A 14,050-nucleotide genomic window follows, 5' to 3' on the forward strand; every position below is an offset into this window, starting at 1 on the left:
TCAGGAGACCACAGAAGGGGAGTGGTTATGATTGACCATGTGACTGTCGGGGGAGGAGTTTGGGCTGCTGCTGGTCGACGAGGGGCTCCCCTTGTTTTTAATCTGCAGCCAAGTCTCGCCCAGCGCCTTGGCAAAGTGGTCGTCCACAGAGCCCGTTGTGGACACCGAGTTGGTGGCAGTGGGCTCAGGCTCCTTGTAGTTCTTCCCCAGACTGCGGCGGAAATGTTCCTCAATTACTGGGTCACAGGCCGTGTTGGCTAGAACAGGGAGGATCGGAGAAAACAGGAAAAGGAGAGCTCTTAGTTCTCGTAATGAAAAGGGAGGCATCTTTAAAAGCACATAAAAATGACAAATCACTGCTTTGAACTGGCTTAAAACTCAGAAATGTTCATTTTTAGGCCAATGGAAAAAATATTTTTACTTAAACAGCAAATTACCTTTTTAGTGCAGTTTTTTTTATTTTTTTATTATTAAATCCCATTTTAAATCTCGCTGTTAACCTCAATGAGATCATAGAGAATAAAATGGCCACAGGGAGGTTTCCGGCCTCAAAGCGAATGTTACTGCCACACACAAACAGAGGAAATAAAGCAGACTTGATTGGCTGATAGCTCAAGTTAACTAAATGGCTGAAAAACAATGTGGTGAATACGGCATGTAGAGACATCACTGCAATAATACAGAAGTAACAGAGTCACTGAGAGACTGGGAAGCAGCAGAGGCCAGATCAGGACTCACTGTTGGTTCTCCTGTAGTTGTTGGTGAGGCTTGAGCAGCCGTTATGAGAGACCGGACAATGAGACAGGTTACAGTTGCGGTTGTTGGCCGGGGCGCACGTGATCACCGAAGGACGATTCTGAAAACAGAATGTCAACATTTAGGGATTATAAGAACAACATGACAGTGACAGGATGAGCAAAAAAAGGAAACTAGAGATGCAGAAATAAAGTCAAGATGGCAGACCAAAGGCTAATTTGAAGCTGGAGGGAGAGTGAATGACTCAGTGGCCACAAAGGGTTGAAAACATTTTGGCTAACAAGCCCAACAGGAAATGTCTCTCCACCATGATAGAAGCTAATTACTAATCCTGCGGGGGACCTGCCAAACTGATCCTGTACTCAAAACGTTGCAAGAACAGAAGAAGAATCAGGAGGACGTGATGTGGAACGTACCTGCTGCCGCTCCACGGCGCTCGCCGAGTGAGCCACGGTGGACAAAGTTGCTGCGTTGCTGCGCGGAGAATCCACCATGCTGTTTTTGGTGAGGGCCAGTGGCTGGTCCATGGCAGCTAGGCTGGCCATGTGGTGATGATTGAGGTGGGCGTGGCTGTACAGGTGGTTGCTGTGGATTCCTAAAGCGCTGGGCAACACCACGCACTCCATGGGGCTCCGGCTCCGGTCTTTGGAGACAGGAGAACTGCGGTAGTCGCCATTAGACTTCCTGAAAACAAAGGCAGGCACATTAAGCATGTTGGGCAGTGTTTGTATTTCAACAATTCAAGCTAACAATATTGGGTCCAATGTTCCCCGGTGCAAGAGATGAACTCGGAATGGACCAAGAGTAGAAGGAGCTGGCAGCAGATAGGAGATGGGTGAAGAAAGACGATGAACAGCAGACAGAAAATGAAATGCAGAGAAGCTAACAGCAGCTTAGAGAGAGGGAAACAAAAATAAACAAATATGCATTTATTTTAAATAGGCTTAAGCACCAGCACCTGACAAATATCATGCTTTCATGTGATCATGGTGAATAAGAGAGATGTGCATTCAACCCTTTCCCCGCGACTCTCTCAGGCATCGTGCCCATACACTGTAACATGAATCAACGCTGGGGGGTAATTACAAACAAACAATTACATTTGTTAAATGAACAAAACAAAATAAGTCATCAAGCAAATCGCATTCTGTGTGTCCCTCGACTGAGCCGCAGCACAGCAAATCATCTTCCTCTCTCAGCAAGCCTGTCGCAGCACAGACACGAGACAACTCGTCTTCATCCTCATCTCACTGTCAACAATTGATTTAACCTGTTCAAACTGTTGCTGACGTCTTTCTTGTGTGTGTATGTGTGCGTGTGTGTTTATTTTACCTCTGTCGCTTGGCTTCTATTCATGACGCGCTTCCTTTAACCCACAACCACCCCGAGAAAAATCCCTTTGTCCTTTCCAAAGTGTGACCTCACAAATTAACCATGGAGATAGCCCAGATAAGGATTAGGGATTTGAGCAATCGGAGTTCAACACAACACAGATTTTGACTCATTTTTCCAGCTCCGATGATAATGGCTTGTAAATGATTCATACAGTACGCAGTGAAGCGGCGGCGCTTGATACTGTCCACGCTAACAGTTAGCAATTACTTTGTTCAGTGCGTCAAATGTGTCCTGTTGGCTCTGTGTGTGCGTGTTGTACTCCCCTCGTACAAAGTGAGGCCCAGTTAGAGGGAGACAGATTTACTCTACTCACCTCTTGCTATCCTTTTTCTCTCTCCATAAACACATCCAGTCACAAATCAATGCAACCGTGACTTCCTCCGCTCCACACTTAACTCCAAGTAAACAACTGAAACCTGGAACTGGGGCAGTGCAGTCAAGTTTACTGAATATCAGCTGTGAACAAATATTCCTCTTAAAACATCTAATGGAGAAGACACACCGGAAAAGCCATTTTAAGGTTTGTTAGGATGCAAAACAACAAGTTCAGCTGCAGCTCCAGTTGTGACCAGGCAACCCGACTGCTGGGTCGGGCATCTGGAGCCCGCGGCCCTATCTGCAAATAAATAGTCCAGAGAAAAGAGGGAGGCAGAGAGGAAGAGCTGAGTGGGGGGGAGCTGCATGTGAAAGCTCCAAACCTCGACGATAACAAAGAACAAAGTAAGTAGTTTCCTTAAGTTGTGCCGAGAAGCTTGCATTAGCAACCCCGGCTTGTTTTCCCAAGTCTTTTGTCTTTTTCCCCTCACAATCGGGACCGACTTCCTGAGGCTTTAAAAGGGAGAGACTTTGCAGTGCTCTTGTAAACCCTGGCAGGCTGCTTAGGACACGCTTTTTCCCACGATAACATCACTTTCATTCTATCAAATGGTCAAAAAGGAGTTAATCATAAAAATCAGGTCTTAATAATGCCAAAACTTGATTTTGGTTGAAGACATTGTTTAGTATTCCTACATTTTTCAAAATGCTTTATATCAGTGTCCAAATGTTCGATTCTTCGGAAGCCCCCGTAAGATCACGGAGGAAAGCCCAGCTTTCTCTCAGCACAGCTTGTAACGAGAAATTAATGCTTGACAACAACAAAAATGTTACACACTACTTTTAGCGTGGTTGCCATTTTTGCAGTGCATTTTTGCAAGTGCAGCGGATCTATTTCTGAAGTAAAGGAAAATAATCCACACCGCTACTGCCCTGTTCATGAGAGTCCCTATTCTTATTCTTCTTTTTTCTTTTAAATATCTCGGTTGTTCTTATTAAATTATCTTTCTTAAATTGATCATTTATATCAAAACAAAGAAAACAAATTGCTGTGTTCCTGTAAAACTAGAGAAATTAAAATGTTGCTCTTGTTGCTTTGACAATAAGTGATTTATGGCCCAACTTATCAAATTGCAACTGTGGAAAACTAAATAAACAAATACCGATATGTAAAAAAGACAGAGAGAGACTTAAGAATATATATTGGTTTCAAAAGTGTGCCACATTTACCTCTACGGCAGAATCACAATTTGGCGTCTTATCTTTATCTTAGTAAGAGGAACATTGAGAGCAGCAGAGAAAAGCAAAAGCTTCACTGTAAGTCTTAAGCAGGACCGAAGTTCACATCCCACTCCTTTCAGAAATAGAGCGAGAGAGATACACACAGGAAACATCTGGTAAGAATCAGGACACAGGAGACAAAATAGAAGACAAAAAAGGAGGCGGATGAAGCTCAACCAAAGGTTACAACCAGGCCCTGTGAAGACTGCAATGGATGTCTATACTTCATAAACACACACCGTGAGCCATAAGCCATCAGCTATGAATATAAAGTATACTCTGGCTACACTTACTCTGCTGAGGCCATGTTTCGGTAGTGGGACCGAGTAAACGGCAGCAAAAATATTTGCATCCTTAAAAGAGAAAAGTCAAAACCCAGAGGAAATACACGTCAGCAAATATTATTCAAAGATTACTAGTGTTAAGTCACGCAATTATATTTGACATAAAAAAAAAAAAAACTTTCATTAAAGCATAAAGCTCCCGATGACATAACCCCTGGGATCATTCGGCACTCAAACATCCCCGCCACGATAAGGTGGCGGTTCAAGGAGGAGATCTGCTTTCTGCGGATGATGTTGTCCCTGTTGCCTTCTTCATGCCTGGAGCTTCAAAAATCAGACACCCATAAAAACTGGCTGAGTTCTGCCTCTTCTTCTTTTTTGGTTTCTTAACTGTGCTAACTGCATATCTACGTACCAGAAAGAATGACACCCAGCTCGTTTTTCATTCTAATGTTGCATGTAAACATGAAAATGGAAGATACATTCCGAGCTATGGATACCAGACTGGCAAGTTTGCTGAAAAATCTGACCTGGGGGCTTTTTATGCGATACTGGTTTGTTTATAATACAATACAAAATAAAACTATGAAGTTGCAATACAGTTAACTTCCAATTGTATATATATATCATGCAACATCTAAGGAAATCCTCAAAGCTCACATAACTCAGCAGTGCCAAACGCGCTACTGCAGTTACAGTTGAACGTGTATTACTTAAATAATAATAATCTATACAAAACCTTGCTGTGTGACTATAGCTCTTATTCTGGAGGAGGAGTGAAACAGCCGACATGAGACTTTTATACTGCAGAGCGGTGGGCAAGCGAGCAGGCAGCAGCAGCAAGCTTCCAGCCCGCAGGCTCCAGCGGACGGGATAAGGCTTCTTTGTTTCAGGCGACTCCTCCTCCCTCAGAAAAAATGAAAACACAGTCATGCTGTCTGACAAGAAGTACACTCGCCACCACACACGCAAACATTGATCACAGATTGGCAAGGACACGTGCATGCGTGAAGAGTACGCACAGCATATTAACATACATGCAGAAAGAGAAGCGCAGCTCACATGCACACGTCAGCCTGCCAGCGGGACCTTTTTTATTGGACCTTTACAGGCAGGCGTGCAATAAACTTTGTATTGCAATAGTGACTTCACAGCACAAACTCAGAGACACTATTAAAACACTCAGACTGCTGAGAAAAATATATTCACAACCACATTGTTAAATAAACAGGCTGATGACGAAAGCAAAATCCCATTCATTTATCATGCCTGCTAGTGCTTCCCCACATTAAAGTCTTTGAGCTGGTTAAGAAAGTCCCCCCCCCCCCCAGACGTAAGCCTGTCTCGACTGGAATAAATGCAACCCAAGCTTCCTCGGTCACAGCCCCCACCTGGGGATGGAGGTGTCAGGTGTCTATCCGCGTCCACAATCACCAAAAACACCCTCAAAACTTGAAGCAGAACTATCAGGGCAGACAAGAAACAACAAGCTCCAACGGTGCGTTTGTGTCGGCATATCCGTGTCCCTCCTGAAGGGCTTCCAGGGGTCACCCTCTGGGTTTCTGTCTGGCATTCACCCCCCCCCCCCCCCCCCCGCTCAGGCTTCGTAAATGTTAGTTAGTATGACGCTTGTGGAATAACAAAACAAAAAGAAGGGATTTGTTCAACCGTTATCTTGTAATTATTCTTCAAAGAGATAAGGGACTGTGAGCGTGTTCTCAGCTTCTCACCACTTTATAATGACTTCTGACAGATGAGGGAGGGTTTCCCCACTGGGCCTAAAAACCTTGGGAGGTGAAATTGAATTTGAACAAAATTTAAACTAATTTAAAGTAGAAGAATTGTGATATTAAGTTAGAGCAAGTCGACTGCCCCATCAGTTTATACATGGGAACAGTTTTTAGTTGCTATATTTAGTTCAACAACTCTTTGTTCTCCATCTCAGTGTGATCAGTGTTCTTTGGTCAACATTTCAAATGAGAATGAAAACTTTTCAGACACTAAATACAGGTTTCAACCAGGGATGGGCGCTTCATGCAAAATTACTATTTTATAGTCGCCCTCAGCACTAACTGACTATTATGGAGACCCCAACACTCAAAAGACTTGAAGGTTCTAATTTAGGTGGATTATGTAAAGGGTTTATGGCCTATCAGATTATTTCTCTGAAATAATCACGGCACAGTGAGCAGTTTGAAGTCTTAAAACATCAATTAGTATTACATTCACATAGCGTAATTTGTATTGCAATAAATAGTCGCTTTGAAAAACTGCAGAAATGATTTACTGTCACACGGACAAAACGCACCCAACTTTCTCCAGATACTCTTATCGCAAAGGTTTTGGTTCTGGAAAAAAATGCTTCTAGATTTATTGCCAATTGTTGTCTTTCTACAAGCCGCTTCGTATATTTCAAACAACCACTGCAAATAGAGCGTGAAACAAAGTACTACTGAATGTGAGCGTTGAGAATCAGACAGGAGAGCTCGCCTAAGAGAGCTAACACTCGACCGTTTCCAGCCGCAGCGGTCTGTGACCACCAATCAGTGCCCCAGAATCTCCGGAATCTCTGGAAGTGGAAATATGGGAATGTTGGCTATTTGAGTAATGTTTATGTTGTGCAATCCCTGTTCCCAAGCTCCCAGAGATGTGTAACTAAAAGGAGAGCAGCTAAACCCGGTTTAGCAGCATGAAATCCAAACTAAGACTTCTGGGAAAGTCTGCCTGTGCACTGCTCCATCGAGCATACGGTCAATACAAACTTGCATGTAGTTGAAAATGAGTCATTTTAAAACCAAGGGGAGATGCATGTCTGGAAATTGGGAAATTGGAAGAGGGAAATTGAAGAAAGACGTACCTATTGATCTGATTAGATATTACTCATGTAGAAAGTCATCAAAGCTTCTAAATGCATGTACTCACAGCTGTGAAGCAAACAGCCGGCTCATCTTTGCCACGTGCTCGTTGTCATCCATGTCGCTATCGCCCTGCTCCCCGCTCAGCTTCCTCTTGGTGGGGCTGATGGGAGGAGGACCTGTCCTGTGGCTGGAGGAGAGAGAAGAGGACGAGGAGGACGAGGAGGACGAGGAGGAGGAAGACGATGACAGAGACAGGGACTGCAGTCTGGGATTCCCTCTCAATACTGCTTCACCTGAAGGGGAGAAACGAGAAGAGGAAAAAAATAGTAAAGGATAGAGAGTTATTAACGGTGTTGAGCTTCGTTTCCAAAGTTCTAAAAATAAACATGAATATGAGGGAAAAAACAAGTAAACGTCACCTAAAACCAGCCAATCTAAAAGAGGGAAGAATATAAAGCTATAAGAGAAAGCACAAACGCAGTCTAAAAACAACAACTGAGCTTTAACACGCGTGAATAATCGCCCGGGCTGCAGATGGCTCTACTTTTATTTCTGTCAACTTGCATGCTTTCCAACAAGAAGGAATGAAGGGATGTCATGAATGTGAATTATGGCAATTAGTCAAAATGATGGTCTTTTCAAGTGGAAGGGACTGTTTTATTGCCACTTTAAACAACACTGGCCACAAAAAGCTCTTAAAAATAGCAGCGTTACTGCAAGGCTGCATCCGAGCTCAAACTCTGAATTCTGCTTGGCTAGTTTCCCCAGTCAGGCCCAAACCTCTGGAATCAGCAGGGGAAGGACTATCTGGTTGGAAATGTTTTGGAGGAAATAGTTGTGGATTGGTTGTCAATTTATGTGTTCGGTGTGTAATATATGAAGCATTTCTCTCTGCTTCCCGCCAGTCTTCTCCCGGTACAGAGGGCCAATAGAGCGGTCAGTGGGAGTGAGAGTAAAACCAGCACTGGCTCCGTCTCAGCACGGGGACTTTCCACTGCTTCGGTGTGATCTATCTGTCTGCATTTTCCCAACCAAAACAAAGCCTCAAGACGACGCAGAACTCGCAGCGTTCTCCATAACGACTCCCTTATCAACAAACCCACAACACCGCATGGCTGGTCCGGATTCATTTCAAATGCAGCCATTTTTAAAACAATATTAAACCGCAATTATGCTTATCTGACTTTTTGTGGCCATTGATGATGAAGAATGAAAGCACAAAATCAATATGGATTTGCAATTCAGTACCGGTATGTATTTATTAGAACTGTATTTGAATTAAATGCTGGTATGTATTTTACTTAAAACTTCAATGCCCAGTCATAGACAAACAAAGACACAAAGTAACAAAGAAGTTGTTTGACTTTGTTACTTTGTCCATCTTGTGATTTTGGGGATAAAAAAATAGTCATGAGCAGGATTTCTACATTTTGAAAATGGACAGAAACTAGATCATTTGCATTTTATTAAAGCATTAGAGGCACACAGTTTGTTTACAGCAACAACAAAAATCTGATTCTTTTGGAAGGAGGACGTTTCGAGAACAAAAGAGTGTTTACTTATGAAGGCGGAAAAAAGTAAATAAATAATAAAGTCATCAAATATGGGCGAAAACCATCTTAAACCAAATCTGAAAATAACTAGACCACTAAGTCAGTCAGAAAAGGTTTATATGCTGCACTATGCCTCCTCCATTGTTTCCCTGTACAAATGTCATTTTTAGCATGGCCTCCCAAACACAGCAGCTCCTCTCCCTCCCTCTCTCGGGCATGTTCCTGCTCACTCGACTGCGCACCATGGCAACAAGGGTGACATCATTGTTTCTGGCAGGACAGGGGGGAATGGCGATTCAAGATGGGAGACCGCGTCACGACACCGTCCAATCATCATCCAGGACACAGAGATGAAAGGGTTAACATGGAGGGAACCTTAAATAGTTTCCCCTAAAAGTGAAATATAAGACATTTAGTTATTCTGAATCAAAATGCGTGGGGTAAGGAGACCAAGCTGAAACTTCAATCAAGATCAGTAAGGCATTAAGCAATGCGGGCTTCATTTGTAACCTGATGTAATGTTCCACTTTCAACATGTAATTCAATTAAAGCACGTTTACTGGTGTTTTATGAAGTTGTAAATTCACAGAGTAACAATCCTACAAAGGACTTCCAGATTTGCCATCCTCATTACCATATAATTAACAGACCTTCAAGAACACGGACACGGACGAGCAGGACCACCAACAAAACAACGTTTTGCGACAGGGATGGGCCAAAGTACTCCTCGCTCTACATCAGTGGATGAACCGCTTCTGTGGTCTGCCATGGAAGCATAAGCGCATTCATCCTCTTTGTTTCGCTGTGGTTCCAAACAGCCTGTAATTGTATAACTGCCACCTTGTGGCAGGAGTACTGCTTTACTTCCAGGTATACAAGTAAAAAAAATAAAAATCATAACTAAGCAATAGCAACTAGCAACCCATTAAATGAATACTTAAATAATGCATGAGAATGGAGAGTAAATGTCCATGTCTAAGATGAAAAAATTAAATTAAATTAGAGCATTAATTAATTAACATAAGAAATGTTGAGCTTCTAACTCCGAGTGCTGCTGGTTATGGGCATATCTGCACTCATTCAATGCAGAAAGAACGGAAACACTGTGAGATGATTAAATTATGAGGCCTTTTTTCCTTCATACTAGTACAAACAATCAATTAAGAAGTGCTTCTACACAGAAGTAAAACTATCATTCGCCTCCTCCGCTCTCAGTTCACCATCCACATGATCAAAGCTCAGTTCTCTTGATAGGACTTCAAACGGCATGGAATCCGGATGAGATTGGATTACAAATGGCGGTGACCCTCTCTCTCTCTCGCTCTCTTTTCCCCTTCAGATACTTAAAAAGAAGAGTCGGAGCATGTTCGCTAATGTCCCTGAAAAGCAACAGTCATTATTTGTTGGCTTAGTTCCTCAGTAACCTGAACTTGGCCCTTTAGTTTGCTTTGAGGCCATAGAGTTTTTAGCTTTTGAATGCTTAAAGGACGTGCATAAAATCCTTTCAGTAGAATGTATTTATTTAAGATAAACTTTTCAACCGGATGTTCGGTTTGTTTGATCTCAAGCAGAAGGAAGAAAGGAGAAAAGAACAGACCCCGACAAAGAGGGACAGAAATGGATGAAAGGATATGGACTTGGATGACATTTTCAGCAGCAAATGGTTAGCATCCATCTCCCTGAGCTGACAAACGACCAGCGGTATAGTTGTTTAGCACGTAAATATTGTCTGAGAACAAACAAATCAACTACAAAACTGACAGGAAACAATCACCACAACAAAAACGACACAATTTACAGTCAGTCGGCGCGTTGGGACACCAGATTGGATTTTGCAGTTAGCAATCGGGCCGTGACTAAAGCCACATTACTGCAACTTTGCAGTCATGCGACGCCGACCACAGCGTTGAGCGCATCACAGTCATCACTGCTACTGAATTTTACAGATGCACGTACGTGCAATATGAATTAGAAACACAACAATGACCGTTTAGCGACCGACTGGTGAAGCTGACAGTTGATTGCCAGCTTCACTTCGAGGTCTAATAATGCATCGTGGTGTGTTTCATAATGCATCATATTGCTGCAGGTACTTGATAAACTGTCGGTCCTCCCCCAGCGAAACTGCGCTCCTCCAAAATATATTGAGATTTTATATTCAATTTCATTTGTCAGCAAATCACCCCCAAAATAATAGATAATAATAATAATCTGGTTTTCCCATTTCTTGATTCAATGTCGACAAGATGCTTGCTGTATGCCACTTCACATTTCATAAAGCCACTAAAGTAATGCAGAGATTCTAAGGTATCTGAATCATTTAGTTAAATCATGATGAGCTATATATTGAAAGTCAGCCATTTTTTGATGGCAATCAAGCTGTATTTATCAGGCCAAAGATTTTATCTCGATCAGAGTACGCATGTGAAAAATAACATGTCTGCACTTGCCCCATTGCAACACTTGGGACAGTGGACCAGCATGCATGAGCAGCACGTCAGTGAGTGTGTGAGTGAACCTGAATGTGTGTGCTGCTGCACACAGCAAGTCAGAACACCCAAGATATCACAAAGCTCCTCCATCCCCTTTCTTGGCTCAACATGTTTGAACAGGAACAGGAACAGCCCCCCCCCCCCCACACACACACACCACTCTTTTTACTGACTGGCTCTTTTCCCTGTTCTTTTATCTTTGTTTTGTTTTTTATCGTGAGGCCCACGATGGGAGTCGCATTTTAGCTCAGTCAGCTAAAAACAACACACAAAAAAACACACTCAGAAAAACAATTACAAAGAAAGATGTGCCTCCATAGATAGAAATGACCCATTTCATTCAGTAGAGACCTGATAGATACACACAAGTAGAAAATTACAACTAAAAGTAGTACTCTCCCATATTCACTTCTGGAATGTTCTTCACTATGAGGCAAAAAAGTCCAATAGTACATAATCACTTTACTGAATTGTGAACTTTCCGTCAATGTTTCTATTTTTTTTTAAATAGCACATATCCAAATTTTCACACGTGAAATGACTGCAAACAAGAATTTCACTTGCAGCAATGTAAACACGCCTTTTTCCCTCAACAAAGCGTGAGCAGCAGACAAAACTACAAAGACTACAACCGTATGCTTCACAGGTTTACTGCTGCTAATACACATCTGTGTATCCACTCCTGGTGCTGCTGTTTTCGTGACGTGTTCTGTACTTATATGTTTTTTGTAACTTAGTCATTACTGTTACATGTTGCACGACTTCACCTAGAAGAATTCCTAGTCTGTAAACCCTCATTGACAATGGCAATAAACTACTTCTGATTCTGATTCTGAAAAGATATTCCACGTACTCCTATAAAGTTTACTTGCCCAGCTAACAAACAGCCTCTTTGACCAAATAAGCAAAAAAAAAAAAAGGTTTATGGTAGCACAGACTTAATAGAAGAGTTATTCATTATGCATTCATGTAGAGAGGAACAGCTAAGTGAAACTCTGGCAGCAGGGAAAATCACTTAATGCAACAGCAAAACCAAATCGAAGAGATGAGCCTGCCCACCAGCTCAGATGGAAACGTATTCCCTGTGATCCTGCAGCTTTTCAGAATCATTGATTAATCAAAAGATCCGGTTCTGTGCAAATTCTCATCTAAAAATATAATAAGCTTTAGATCATGTAAACATTTGAACATTTTAAGATGAATAAAAACTACACGGCGACAGGCCCAGTTGTGACTTAGAAAAAAAAAGAAGAAGAAATATTTTGATTCTGCAGTAAAAAAAACAACAACAAAGGTGCAAGATGGTATGATTACAACCCCTGACATTTGAGCACCGACTACAGAAGGCAGCGTACGCCACTCTGACGTCATTCACTTCCCTCAGAAATGGAAGCTCCTGCTCTATGTATTAATGGCATAACATGAAATCCTAGAAATGCCTGGAAATCCAAGTCATTTCTGAGTTTTTCCAAGTCACAGTGAGAAGAGAACAAAACAGAACAGAACAGAACAGAACAGAAGAGATATGAAGAGTTAACCCTTAACACAATGACAGATTTTAAAAACAGACATCACAATGACAGAAATACATGCAACAGATATAAAAAAAAAAGAGAAATCCAAAAACCAGAACAAATTAGCAGTGGACCGGTGCAGCTACGTGAGAGCCATGGAATCCACAAAGGGATCAATAGCACCGTTTACTGCACAGATGGATCAATAGCACCCTTTACTACACAAAATTATGGATCAATGGCACCGTTTACTACACAGAGAGATCAATAGCACCGTTTACTACACACAATTATGGATCAATAGCACCGTTTACTACACACAATTATGGATCAATAGCACCGTTTACTACACACAATTATGGATCAATAGCACCGTTTACTACACAGATGGATCAATAGCACCCTTTACTACACAAAATTATGGATCAATAGCACCGTTTACTACACAGAGAGATCAATAGCACTGTTTACTACACAGAGGGATCAATAGCACCGTTTACTACACACAATTATGGATCAATAGCACCGTTTACTGCACAGAGGGATCAATAGCACCGTTTACTACACAGAGGGATCAATAGCACCGTTTACTACACACAATTATGGATCAATAGCACCGTTTACTACACAGAGGGATCAATAGCACCGTTTACTACACACAATTATGGATCAATAGCACCGTTTACTACACAGAGGGATCAATAGCACCGTTTACTACACAGCACTTCATTAACCGGGTCCTTCCTTCCGATGAGAGATCGATACCGCACACTTGTGAAGACAGACTCATAAATCCTCTTACCGCTCATTGCAGATCGATGCGTGGCGTGTTTACAACGAGGCGAGCGTGAACTACGTGACCCGCGGCAGGAACACGCAGCTTTTCCGTGGGGAACGAGCCTGCGCTTGTTTGAACTTCAAAGCCTTGGAAAAGTTATTACCGGCTTCGGTCAACATTTTGCGACGCGTCGGAATAAAATAAAATAAAAAACTACAAATCTGCGTCGACTTGTGAGAAGTAAAATACTTTAGCGTGACTTAAAGGAGCGGAAAACGGCGCCCGGCGGCTTCGCGAGCGCCCCCCCCCCCCCCCCCCCCCGCACAGGGCTGCAGCGGCGGCGGCTCCGAGCTCTGAACCACCGCGGTAGAAAGCCACGCTTTACCTTCGTAGCAGAGAATGCCGATGTTGTTGTTCATCTTGTCCAGGTACTGGTAGTTCAGCAGGTCCATGTTCGTTAGTAGCATTTATCGCGTTATTACCGAAAAAGACCAGCTTTTCTTTTCTTCTTCTTCTCCTGTGAAGCGATGGTTCACAAAAACACAAAACAAGAGAAAGGCCCGGCCTCCAACTTAACTTCGATTAGAAACCTCGTGGAACTGTCTTCCCGCAGTGACTCGAATGAGATTCTCTTTAAATCTAGTTTAAGTGTATCGTAATGATAAAGCACAAAAGTCGGAGTCGCGCCAGTTCTCCTCACAGCCAGCTGTAAGTCGACTGGACTGACACGCAGGCTATGCTCGGTATGACTCCTCTCTGCCGCGCCTCCGCCGCGCCGCCTGCGCCTCCGCCGCGCCGCCTGCGCCTCTGCCGCGCCGTCTACG

At 42.8% G+C, this 14,050-nt stretch overlaps 1 protein-coding gene across 1 annotated transcript; it reads right to left on the bottom strand.

Annotated features, from left to right (window-relative positions):
• vgll4b (vestigial-like family member 4b) lies at window positions 1-13,804 on the bottom strand. The gene is made up of 5 exons (XM_068742748.1): window positions 13,612-13,804; window positions 6,954-7,182; window positions 1,173-1,440; window positions 739-856; window positions 1-257 (listed from the first exon to the last, which is right to left on the bottom strand). The coding sequence occupies exons 1-5, from the start codon at window positions 13,691-13,693 to the stop codon at window positions 1-3; spliced, it is 954 nt and encodes a 317-aa protein (XP_068598849.1). The 5' UTR covers window positions 13,694-13,804.
• Window positions 13,805-14,050: the final 246 nt, after the last annotated feature.

This window comes from Brachionichthys hirsutus, chromosome 8 (genome assembly GCF_040956055.1).
Source record: "Brachionichthys hirsutus isolate HB-005 chromosome 8, CSIRO-AGI_Bhir_v1, whole genome shotgun sequence".
Classification (NCBI taxonomy): Eukaryota; Metazoa; Chordata; class Actinopteri; order Lophiiformes; family Brachionichthyidae; genus Brachionichthys; species Brachionichthys hirsutus.

Coding starts and splice junctions, on each gene's coding strand:
- vgll4b (XM_068742748.1), bottom strand. CDS start 13,693: ATGCTACTAACGAACATGGACCTGCTGAACTACCAGTACCTGGACAAG. Junction 7,183..13,611: donor CGGCATTCTCTGCTACGAAG/GTAAAGCGTGGC, acceptor TCTCCCCTTCAG/GTGAAGCAGTATTGAGAGGG. Junction 258..738: donor CAACTACAGGAGAACCAACA/GTGAGTCCTGAT, acceptor TCCCTGTTCTAG/CCAACACGGCCTGTGACCCA.